Here is a 13,050-nt window from a genome sequence, read left to right as displayed (position 1 = left end):
TACTACTGTCCTCTGTAGCAGTTTGATCTACTACCCAATTGTTGGGGAATATTCCATAGGCCTACACCTATAATGAAAATTCAAGTCCTTTTTTCCCTTTTATTTTTAAATTTTTTACTTTTATTTGTATATGGGACGAGTAGGGATGGATATTGGATGTATACTATGGATGGATGGATAGGTTTACCAGTCCAGGATCAGTAACATCTATACTGGTACTCACCCTTTTGTCTATGTGTTTTTGTTTTTGTATGGGTGATGGGTAAAAAATAAAAATAAAAAGTATCAAGATTTACAATATACGTATGTACATTTGTGTGTGTATTTACGTATGTACAGGTATGTATGCATACATGTATGTGTGACTATGTATATGTGTGTGTACTCTAAATGTAGAGTGATTTATTGACACAAGAAAGTATTAAAAAAAAAATTATAATAATCCCCATCAATGGAAAATGAACCCGCCCATACCCATGCTGATTGGTCCTTGTGCAAGACTAGAAAGCGGGGATCTTTGATTAAACACCTGCTATCAGAAGAATAGACAGTCAGAGTGACAAGCTACAGAAGATGGCCGCACAAACGATAGTACGAGTGAAGAGTATGAACTGGTGGTATGAGTTTGAGACCCCTTGCAATAAAAAAAAGTTTTTACTTTTACTTTTTAGTACGTACATTTAAAAGTAGAAACTTTTTTACTTTTACTCAAGTGTGTTTTTAGCCAGATACTCTGACTTTTACTTGAGTATGATTTTGAGACGGTACCCATACTTTCTGGGTACTTTTTACACCCCTGACAGTAGTGTAGTCAGTAGTCCCTCCTTAACTCATTCAGCGCCAATCACGAGAAAACTCGGGTTTTAATCGTTATTTCTTTTATTAGCTATATCCATTCATTTTTCATCCATCCAGCCTGATGTTATCATTGGGAATGGGTCTGAGCTCGCAAAAGGGCAAATACTGCCGTCTACGCCTTCCAGCCGTTATTGCACTCCATTAGAAATGGTGTAGTTTCTTTTCTGGGCCGATCTGAGCCGTGCGGGGGGGGTTTAAATACTCCGGCAGGACTAGCGTTTACAACATTACATCTGCGTTGCTGCCCCCCCCCCTTCATATGCAATGCCGGACAATGTCGGACAATGTGGGACGGACCTCCACGAGCAGTATTTGGAATGGCGATCAGATAATTGGATTATGTTTTTTGCTATACATCAGAGAACAGGTAAGGACTCTATATATCCAATCTTGCGTTGATCTAATATTTATTTCTACCACGATCGAAGCTGTCTGTGTGGAATGTGTTGTGCTTTATACCGTTGTCTGCGGTGGGGGGGGGGGGCGAGCGCCACGTTACGAGGGCCATTTCATGTATGCACGAGGAGACATAATAATGATAATCTAGCCTGATCAGGAAGATTCGATAATCAGGCGAAAAATGACAACGTGATAAGTGTATTCCACTAAAACGCTATTATCGCGTCTTTTCCTGGGATTACTAAGAATCACCAAAACTATACTCATATTCAAAATGGTATAACACGGAAATGTACGGATGAAAAAACTATCTGTTTCGTGCATGTTGACTGGAAGCAACTCACTGACAATCAACGGGTGTATTAGACCCATAGCTATAATATAAGATATATTTTAAGTAGGGATGTCCGATATTATCGGCCTACCGATATTATCGGCCGATATTGGCATTAAAATGTGATATCGGAAATGATCGGTATTTTACATTTATTTAACCTTTATTTACCCAGGCAAGCAAGTAAGAACAAATTCTGATTTTATTTATTGTCAAAAGTATGCATAATGTTGTGTTAATTCCACAACAAGAGATATGTAATGTTAATTACCTGAAATTATTCCGTTTTTTGGGGGGGGGGAAACCCTGCATATATCGGTATCAGTTGATATCGGTATCAGAAATTAAGAGTTGACAATATCGGTATATCGGTATCGGTAAAAAAGCCAATATCGAACATCCCTAATTTTAAGCACTCGCAAATTTCGCAGTCTCCCAATTGATTAAAGCGATGGCGCTCTAGCGCCCCGCCCCCTAGCACTGAATGAGTTAAGGTCCCCAGAGTTTGCTCTGAACAGGGTAAATCTGAATTTCGTTATGATGCCCCTCTAGCTCATGGAATGAACTCCAACAGTCCTTAAAGCTTGAGATTCTCCCCTCTGTTGCAGAGCTTAAACCTTGATATCCAACCTCTGTCCATCAAGTTGTACATGTTTTAATTGATTTGTTATCCTTGCTTTTTGCCTCGTCTTATTGTTATGATTTTATATGCTGTGTGATTTTATATGCTTTTTTTTGCTCATTTCTGTATGTACACACGACTAGCCCCTTTCGTGACTGTGATGCAAGCCTTGCTTTGAATACAGCAGTCACTTGCTCCACATTACTAGCCATGGGAATGCTCACCATGAAGCACTGGTTATTTACGGTAAAAGCGGGGTGGTTTGAAAGCTCTGCGTTGCTAATAAACATTTAAAAATAAACGAGTAAAAATCACTGAGGTAGCGTTGCATCAAAATGGCGTACTCTTTTTATTCCACATTTTGACATGCCGGAGCGCTGTGATTGGCTTCTTCTCTTCTTCTGCTTTGTCACATGCCTGATGCGCCCAGCAATCACAGCACTCCGGCATGTCAAAATGCGGAAGAAAAAGAGTAAGCCATTTTGACGCAACGCTACCTCAGTGATTTTTACTCGTTTATAAAAAATATTTTAAAGGTGACATGCATTATAAATGTCATTTTTCAGTGTCTAGCATTGTATTATAGTAATAGGAGTTAGTATCAATGTGTTTGTGTCTCTAAATACCATATTGGCGGATTGCCGTCATTCAGGTCATTCATTTCCTGGTCCATTTTAATCAGGTCGTTCTGATTTGACGTGCATGGTGACGTAACGTGGTGCTGGGGAAGCGGACAGTGATCCGATTGGCTCTGTGGTTGGAGCCAATGCCCGCCCACAATCTACCTGGGCAGCCCTCAACAAACAGCAGGCAGACCGCAGGACAGAAGTGCAGTAACTTGCCTAACGTCCACGATGAGCAAAACACGCAGGACATGTGCTGTTCCTGGCTGTAAAGCTCCTAATACGTCTTTGCAAACTTTTCCCGAGGATGTTGTGCTTCGCCAGCAATGGACCAAGTTCGTTTTTGGATTTTTGCAAAGACGAAGGACTTTATGCTTCCGTGATTTCCTGGCTGTTGCTAAAGAAGAAGGGACCTAGCCTGTAAGTCTTTTAGACCAAAAGAAAGCATCGAATCAATAAGTACATACAGTTCGTCGTAATGAGTTAATTAGCAGTAGGACCTCGTTCATTCATCCGTTTGTGTATTACGGTACTCTTCCATGTGTGTGCGCCAAGACAGTCTAACGTTAGTGCAAGCACTGTGTGTGTGTGTGCGCATGTGTGTGTGTGTGTGTGTTTGTTAGACGGACTGAGAGAGCAAGCTAGCTTAGCTAACGTTCTTAGCTCTGTGCTTCGTTGTATATATGTAGACCTACTTGTGTGTATTGCGAATGAATGATTATGTTCCTAACTAACGTCGTTAGTACAAGTGCCGTGTGTGTGTGTGTTTGTTAGACGGACTGAGAGCAAGCTAGCTTAGCTAACGTTCTTAGCTCTGTGTTTTGTTGTATATATGTAGACCTACTTGTGTGTATTGCGAATTAATGATTATGTTCCTAACTAACGTCGTTAGCACAAGTGCCGTGTGTGTGTGTGTTTGTTAGACGGACTGAGAGAGCAAGCTAGCTTAGCTAACGTTCTTAGCTCTGTGCTTCGTTGTATATATGTAGACCTACTTGTGTGTATTGCGAATGAATGATTATGTTCCTAACTAACGTCGTTAGTACAAGTGCTGTGTGTGTGTGTGTGTGTGTGTGTGTGTGTGTGTGTGTGTGTGTGTGTGTGTGTGTGTGTGTGTGTGTGTGTGTGTGTGTGTGTGTGTGTGTGTGTGTGTGTGTGTGTGTGTGTGTGTGTGTGTGTGTGTGTGTGTGTGTGTGTGTGTTAGACGGATTGGGAGAGCAATCTTATTCTTCCGGGCATTTGTTTTCCCAAAATCGTATGGCATGGGTACCTTCTTCGGTGTCATCCCTTTGTGGATTGTATTGTATTGAGCCATATTTGTTTGTGTATTAGGTTCACTTTGGCGTTAGTAGAGTAGTATGGCCAGAACTATTTGGTGGGTGGCTGTCACTCAAAGCATTCTGCTAGTATGGGCGGAGCCAAGCCAATAACAGGCTGAAATCTTGAAGCTGGAAAATTATGCTTTTGAGTACTCCATTAGAAATATAAAACAATGATTATTTTTTTAAATAAACCTTACAGATGTCTTCCATAGACTCACAGGAATTGTGTAAAGTTGCCCAAATAGTGCTAGGAATAGCAATGCAGGTCCCCTTTAAATGTTTATTAGCAACGCCGAGCTTTCAAACCACCCCGCTCTTGTGTGTGAAACCCTCGTGCAACTGTGAGTACCTTTGACATTTCTCTGTGATACATTTAGAACGAACCGTTCATACAGTAAATAACCAGTGCTTCATGGTGAGCATTCCCATGGCTAGTAATGTGGAGCAAGTGACTGCTGTATTCAAAGCAAGGCTTGCATCACAGTCACGAAAGGGGCTAACACACGACGTGACCTTAGGGAAACCTCAGTTGCCTTTCAAGTTTAAATAAAGGTTTGAATTTAAAAGCACACCTTGACGCCACTGCCTCATAGCACCTACTGTAGTGACTTCAAGGACAGAACTCACCCCGGGCCTTAACCATCTGTACGTACGCTAATTACGGCAGGATGGCCGTTTCAATTGCAAACCGCAGGTGGTCGTTGGTACAAACAGCACCCCAGTGGTAGAATGACCAAAATGGTGTAAGAAGGCACCATTCATCTTTCTACACTAAAAGATGCGTTTAGAACCGGAGGCTACTGTACTGTGCTCCAAGTGAGGCTCTACTATGACGTTAATAAAATATAAAGACGTACTCCCTGTGCTTTCTAGACTATTTAAACAAGACGAAAGTATTTCTCTGGTCTGCATCCCCTTAACAATTGTGTGTATTGAGCTGTACTGTATTGTACCCATTCTGCAATCTGTTAATAAAATGTTCAATCAAAGAGAGATATACAGATGGAGCACAGTAGAGCGCCGCCCTTGCCGCACGGTAGCCGGGTAGTTGCCGTATTAACAATACTCAACCAGTAAGCGGCGCCGCTCGGGTTACACCAGGTTGCTTTTCGTCTCTCCCGACTTTCTCTGCCGATGGGAGAGGCAGCGCGTTCTGAAATAGGTCTCCAAGCGTCATTCATCCGCGGTGCCGAGGGTTGTTAAATTGTTTTGTTCTCCTCTTGATATAATTAATCAAATGTCCGATCTAACGAATTTTGTTTGCTCCTAAAATGCTTAAAATGTAACATTCTGATTGTGTTTTTGTCCTATCCACTATCCGTTCGCTAATGCTTCACAAGTTGCAGACAAAGTCTGGGCTTTCAGAATATCGGACAGCAAGTCAAGATTATAGCACTGCGTGGAATGTCCTCCTACCGTCGAGGAAGGCGATTCCGAAGTAGAAGTGTTCCACCAGGTTAGCGTGAGCCACCACCATGTCAAACACGTCCCTGCCTTTGGACTTGATGTCACAGCGGACCACCACACACTGTCCGTTAGGCAGCACCACACTGACCTCTCTCTGGGAGACACACGAACGCCCCTTCTTGGACTAGACACACACATACACACACAAACACACACACACACACACACACACACACACACACACACACACACACACACACACACACACACACACACACACACACACACACACACACACACACACACACACACACACACACACACACACACACACACACACACACACACACACACACACACACACACACACACACACACACACACACACACACACACACACACACACACACACACACACACACACACACACACACCAAAACACATGCCATGTTATGCAGGGACTATGGATGAAAACTGAAAGCTCATTAGCTAACTCTGGTGCACTCTGGACTGCGGTCCATGTGTGAAAAGTACTATAGAGATAGTTATTAATATTGTAGAAATGTATGCATTGAAATGTCTGTAGATTCTCGACGACATTGAAAATGAGGGTGACCTCAATTTTCGAGAATAAATAAAGGTTGATGATGATGATGATGATTTACATTGATGTGGAAACAGAAAATGTTGATTCATGTGCATTGTCCCCGGGGCAAAACGTTTATAAATAAACTTAACTTAAACTTAAACATACATGCAAGGAAACATGATTAGACAGAAAAGGGTGAAGGCAGAGAATATGAGTTTTCAACCATATATTAATGTATATTATTAGGCTAATATGAAGATGATATTTTGATGATATTTACCACGAGGGATCCAGGAAGCTCCAGGACCACGTGCTGCTCATCCCCCATCCTGATGAACTCAGGCCCTAACGCCTGGAAGGACAGACAGACAGAAATACTCAAAACAGAGAAGAGATACATCTCTAGCTGCTCTGCCGTCACTGTGGCCAACAGTGGCTCAGGAGGTATAGAGCAGTCGACTGGTAATCCGGAGGTTCGCGGTTTGATTCTCCGCTCCTCCCAGGCAGCGTGTCGATTGTCGAAGTGTCCTTGAGCAAGACAGTTAATATTAACCCCTAATTGCTTCCGATGTGCAGGTTGGCACCTTGCATGGTTGCCTCCGCCATCAGTGTGTGAATGTGTGAGTGAATGGGTAAAAATGTGAGGACCAAATTGTAAAACGCTTTGGATAAAAGTGCTATATAGAATAGAATAGAATAGAAATTCCTTAATAATCCAGAGGGAAATTCGGCACTACAGATCGCTCACATTGAACAACAATAAACATTTAGGTAGTCAATAGGACTAAAATAAGAATAAAATAGAATAAAGAATAAAATACGGTCCAGGATATACATTCTGGTATGCATATACATTCTAAAATCTTCGATATATACAACTATCCAGCCAAAAATATACAGAAATATACAGTAAAATGTACAGTAATAAGTGTGAAAATGTAAAGTGTAAAGTGTCCAGGAAGATTTCACCAGGCTGTACTGTCACTCTGTGCTCAGTGATACAGTGAGACACAGTGATGCATTATAGAGTCTAATGGCTGTCGGAATGAAGGACTTCCTGTGTCGTTCAGTGTTACATCTTGGGAGTCTTATAGTCTAACACTGAACATGCTCCTTCTTTCAGCCAAGTCTGTGTGTAGTGGGTGGGAGGGGTTGTCCATGATGGTGTGGAGCTTAGCAAGGCTCCTCCTCTCCGCCACCACCATATAAATGCAGCCATTTAACATTTTACCATTTACTTTGCACCGCTGCCTCAAGACCCCCCCCCCCCCCCCCCACTGCTGCACAAGGCTATAGGCAAGCTGCAACCTGCCTATTCCACTAGGTCTCTACCCAGAGGACTACTACCCACACTGCGTGTGCACACAATAAAATGCAAACTCACGATTGTTGTAGTATTTGTGCACGTAAACAAGCGGCGTCTCGCGTCACCAGTGAATGCAGGAGGGAGCGCCTGTGAGTCTGTGACAGATCGCTCCCGAGTCATTCATAAGCTAAGCTTAGAGAATTATCAGATCATAGTCCCAGCGTGTTCCCCCCGTGGCACGCGTGGTGGATCCTACCTTGGCCTTCCTGTGGCTGAGGCTGAGGGAGGAGTCGCTGAAGACGCTGGAGGGACTGTGGGGCCGCGTCGCCCTCTTGGGGGAGACCACGTCGTGGTGGGGGGGGGGGAGCCAGCTGCTGCTACTGTCCCTGTGACGGAGCCCACGGGGGAATCTGGAGAGAGAGAGAGAGAGAGAGAGAGATGGGGAGAGAGGGAGACAGAGACAGAGAGAGAGGGAGAGAGAGTTTCAGTTTCATTTATTTATTTCAAACCATGCAACCTATACAATACAAGACAACCACAAAACAGTACAATAACCACCACAAAACAAAACGATAGGTTATGTATATAACCTAGTTATATGAGTACTGGCTGAGCATCCTGCTCTTCGCCATCGAGATATACCTCATCTCCAGTACCTAGTGTACTCCATCAACGAATAAAAACAATACACCGAGCACCTGCCAGGCCCCGCCCCAGTGCTACGTACTATATAGCACTAGGCGTGGTCACCACTCGCTCTTCCTCGGAAAAAAAACGTTTCCCAAGAAAAGTTACCCCAAGGGACCTCAGGGAAAGCTAAGAGCAGGACGCTCAGCCAGTACTCATATAACTAGGTTATATACATAACCTATCATTATATTAGCCGTACTGGCGAATCGCGTCCTGCTCTTCGCCATCGAGATATGGGGACAGAGCAGACGCGAGGACCGACAAATGCACCCCCTGAGGACCCTAAAGCCCACATCAGGGGGGAGGGGAGTCCCGTCACCCCATCCTTCCTAATGAAGAGGGGCAGTCAACTCCACCCGAGTGCGAGCAAGAGGGAACTAGAACCTCTTGAACGCACAGCACAGGCGGAACCACATGTGACACAACACATTGTGGCCCACACCCACACACTCCTGCTACCCCACCAAAGGACGGGAAGCAGGAGAGGTCCCAGACCTCAGAACCGCCTGGGAGACAGAACCCCCGGTCATGTCCATGAGGTAAAACCTTACGAAGGGACCCGGTGAGGACCATGAAGCGGCAGCACAGATGTCCCCACCGAGGCCCCACCCAGTAGGGCGGCAGAGGCCGCGACCCCACGAGTGGAGTGCGCCCTGACGCCCCCACGGGGAGCCAGCCCGGCCAACGTGTAGCAGAGGGCAATGCCCTCGCACAACCAATGGGACAGGCGCTGTTTCGACAGTGCCTTACTAGCAGAAGAGCCACCGTAACAGACAAAAAGCTGATCGGTAGCCCTGAGGCCCTGAGTACGGCTGAGGTAAATCCCCAAAGCCCGGACCGGACATGACAGGTGAAGGCCCGCCTCCAACTCACTAGCGTGAGGAGGCGGATAAAACGCCTGAACCATAATATCCCTGGAGCGGAAAGAACTCCGGATATTTTTTGGCACGAAGGCTGGATTAGGCCGCAGAGTGGCACCGCTATCGGAATGAATAGACAGACACACGGGCCGTACAGAGAGAGCACGAAGCTCACCCACGCGTTTTGCGGAGGTGATGGCCAGCAAGAACGCAGTCTTGAACAACAGCTGTTCCAACGGCGCTTGCTCAAGAGGCTCAAACGGGGCCAAGGACAACCGACCAAGGACCAATTGAAGATCCCAGCTCGGAGCCAAAGAGCGTTTCACCGGCTTAAGGCGTCGAACGCCAAGCAGGAAACGCTTCACAAGAGGGTGGCTGAACAATACAACACCCTCAAACCCCTCATGATAAGAGGATATAGCCGCTGCATATACCCTCACCGTCGAAGCCGACAAGTCAAGGAGAGACTGAAGGAAAATAAGGACAGCATCCAGGGGGCAGGACACCGGGTCCCTGCCCCCCGCCTTACACCACTCTTGGAACATACGCCACCTACCCGCGTAAAGCGCGATAGTGGAGGGAGCACGCGCATTCCGGATGGTGTCAACCACAGAAGGGTCCATCCTCTCCAAACTTACCCTCTCACCAGCCAAACCATCAGAGGTTGGCGTATCACCGGGAGCTGAAACAGCGACCCGTACGCTTGAGAGAGGGCCCTCGCCGACCAAGGAACAGGCCACGGCGGGGCTACCAGTAGCTGGATCAGGACCGGGAACCACACAGCTGTGCCCCGGTCCGGCGCAACCAGGATCACAATCCTGCGCTCCCTCCGTATCCTCTCCAACAAGTGACTCAACAGATGTATGGGGGGAAAGGCGTACAGAAGCCCGGGCGGCCATGGATACATCGAGAAGGCATTCACCCCCAAGGGAGGATTGTCTTCCCGACTGACCGAGAACCACAAGGGGCACTTGTGAGCTTGTCTGCTCGCAAACAGATCCACTGACGCTTCCCCGAAGCGATCCCAGATCTGCCTGACTATGTCTGGGCTCAGTTCCCACTCGCCGGGACGAGGACCGCCCGAGACATCACATCCGCGCTCACATTGTCCTTGCCAGGGATGTGGAGCGCCGTCAGACTGCGCAGACTGCGAGCTGCCCATAGCCAGAGTTCGACCGCCGCCCGGTGCAGACGGGTGGAACGTGTTCCACCCTGCCTGTTGATATACGCCGCTGCCGTCATACTGTCCGTTCTGACCAGAACGTGCTCGCCTACCACCAGGTGGGCGAGCCGTCTGAGGACCAAGAGGACCGCCCTCAATTCCAACACATTGATGTGCAGGGTAGACCGGGCAGCATGGATCGTCCAGCTGCCCCCCACTGCGTTGGTCCGACACGTCCCTCCCCAACCCGTGAGGGAAGCGTCGGTGAAGACCGTGACTAGTGAGCGCCTGCTGCCCATGGGGACCCCATTGGTGAGGATACCAGGCCTCCTCCAATGGGCGAGATCCCCCCATATTGACAAAGGAACCGTCACCGTTTCCATTTGTCCCTCACTGAGTCTATTCTCATACTGGAGAACCACCTCTGTATCCTCCTCATGAAGAGGACGCCAAGAGGGACCACCGCGTGAGCAGATGCCATTATACCGAGCAGGCGCATCACTTGCAGCGCCGTGACCGTCTTCCCAGGACGGAAACCCCCGAGCGCGTGGAGGATAGACACCCTCCGTTGCTCCGAGAGGGTTACAATCATGGGTCTTGACCTCTGTGTCAAGCCCAAGTACTCCACCTGTTGACTGGGAAGAGGCGTACTCTTCTTCCAGTTCACAGCAAAACCCAGCTTGGTGAGGAATTCCACCACCAGCCTGGTATGAGACCTGGCGACCTCCTCTGACCGGCTGAGGAGCAGAATGTCGTCGAGATAGAATAGAATTCGTATCCCCTGATGACGTAGAGGCTCCAGCGCAGTCTCTACGCACTTGGTGAATGTGCGGGGAGCCAGAGAATAGCCGAACGGCAACCTCTGGTATTCGTACGCTACGCCCTGAAATAGGAACCGTAGGAACTTCCTGTGAGGAGGGAAAATCGGGATGTGAAAATATGCATCCTTCAGGTCTATGGAGGTGAACCAGTCTCCCACCCTGACAGCAAGTAGCAGGTGTTTGACGGTCAACATTCTGAATGGTCTCGCCACAATCAGACGATTGAACGCGGACAGATCCAGTATAGGTCTGACCCCTCCCGTTTTTTTGGGCACCAGAAAATAACGGGAGTAGATGCCTGACATCGCGTCCTCTCTCGGGACCACGACTACGGCCTGCTTCGCCAACAAAGATTGGATCTCGTCGGCCAGAGCTGTCACTGCTGCTGACCCTGACAATAGGGTCTGCACCAAACCTGAGAACGGAGGGTGGGGTCGTGCGAACTGCAAAACAAGCCCCAGCCTCAACATTCTCTCCATCCATCCCACCAAACGGCATTCTTGTCGCCATATGTGATAATAATCCCAGAGCGCACCCACCGTCAACTGACGCTGGGCAGCAAGGAACAGCAGATAGGTGGCCCGGTCCCTCCCGCTGTGCGTAGCCTCTGAACCCGCCAAAGCGGACAGGGCGGTCACACCCAAGGGGGGGACCCCGACAGAAAGGGCCGGTTTGATACGGAAGAAGCTGCCATCAAACTAGTTGACACATGCTCCCCCACTGAACACCCCTCTAGAGCATGCTGAGGAGTTGTTCCGCAGCTAGACATGCAAGGCGTGAGGACCCCATGGGTTCCTACACACCGTAGCCCTGCAGTGATATTGCTACCACCCAAATCACGCGCGCCTCTTCTTTGCAGACCACTGCCGATCTCCCGGGAGTGGGAGGCGTTAACGCGATACCCCGCCTGGCGAAGGCGAGGTCGGGGTAACTCGTGCTGAGCATTCATACGAAGAGGCCTCGAGTCCCCCTGCTGACCACTGTAAATAGTGGCAGCCGTAACACCAGGCTCACCAATCACACAACGTGCGGCGCGGGAGCCACGTGACAGCACAACATTCTCACGGACAGACCCAGGCTCAGCCATCAACTGGGTGTCAGCCCCTGTCCCCATGAGAAGCGAAACGTGGGGCCGCATGCGCTTCAAAGAAGGTTCGCGGCCCGCAGCCAAAGGAAAACAATCAGAGCCCCTCTTCCGCTGGTGACAGGGAAAAAAGTGATCGGGGAGCGGGCTGTTCGCGGCAGAATGGCGACGGCTTGTATATTCCAAGCCGAGTACATCCAACATGGCCGATCCCTCGGCCGCCAAGGCTGTCGGCCTTGTGGACCCCTGTTGACTCTCCGCCCAGGGTACCACTGGCGGGGGAAACATGGCCGCCTGTCGAGGGCCTCGCCACAGTCGCTGACGAGGCCGTGCTCCAACCTCTGGCTGCATAGCGTGAGGCGGTGTGGGACCTAGGTCAACAACCGCCTGCGTCTCCGCAGAACGACCAAATAGCCCTTCTGTGGAAAAAGGAGCCGTGAGGGGAGAAAACCTTTCTTCTTCCCCAAGAGGAGATTGCTCCAACCAGAAATGCCTATTAACAAGCGTTGATAGCATCCTAATCCTCCCCACAGTTATAGCTTGCGACTGATTCAAGATCTCTATAACACCAAAAACATGCAAAATTTTCAGCGTCGGCTGGTCCTGTAGCCCCACTACCCGACGCTAATGTGGACAGAAAAACAGTCAGCTGAGCCACAACACTGGCCGCCGCTAAATTCCATCCTGTAGCAGTATAACTCTCATCAGTCCATATTGCCACCCGCCGGGCCGACTCGCTCTCAAGCGTCGGCTTCCGGGTGGGACACCGTTCAACCCCGCCGGGGCACAGGATCGATGCTACCTGGCTACCTAGCCACGGCACACCCGCCCTGCACCCTGTTGTCAACCCATTCACCCGTAAAAAGGGTAAAGGACTCAGCAAAACCCCCCACATTAGCTACCGACTGACCTTCATCAATGAACCGGTTAAGAGGGAAAAGCGGCAACATCCCACGGCGGGGAACATTAGAAC

The 13,050-nt window shown here is 48.5% G+C and overlaps 1 protein-coding gene across 1 annotated transcript in view; it reads right to left on the bottom strand.

The window, feature by feature from the left end:
* ptpn20 (protein tyrosine phosphatase non-receptor type 20) overlaps window positions 1-13,050 on the bottom strand; it is a gene marked incomplete at both ends in the record, with an annotated part of 317,069 nt that overhangs the window by 276,398 nt on the left and 27,621 nt on the right. The window contains 3 exons of the mRNA XM_084321867.1: window positions 5,575-5,749; window positions 6,435-6,506; window positions 7,717-7,870. Of these exons, the coding sequence (XP_084177993.1) occupies window positions 5,575-5,749; window positions 6,435-6,506; window positions 7,717-7,870 (401 nt within the window). The remainder of the gene's footprint in view (window positions 1-5,574; window positions 5,750-6,434; window positions 6,507-7,716; window positions 7,871-13,050) is intronic.

Source organism: Notolepis coatsorum, assembly GCF_963971535.1.
Source record: "Notolepis coatsorum genome assembly, chromosome: 9".
NCBI classification, from domain to species: domain Eukaryota; kingdom Metazoa; phylum Chordata; class Actinopteri; order Aulopiformes; family Paralepididae; genus Notolepis; species Notolepis coatsorum.
This window is presented reverse-complemented; position numbering and strand designations above follow the sequence as displayed.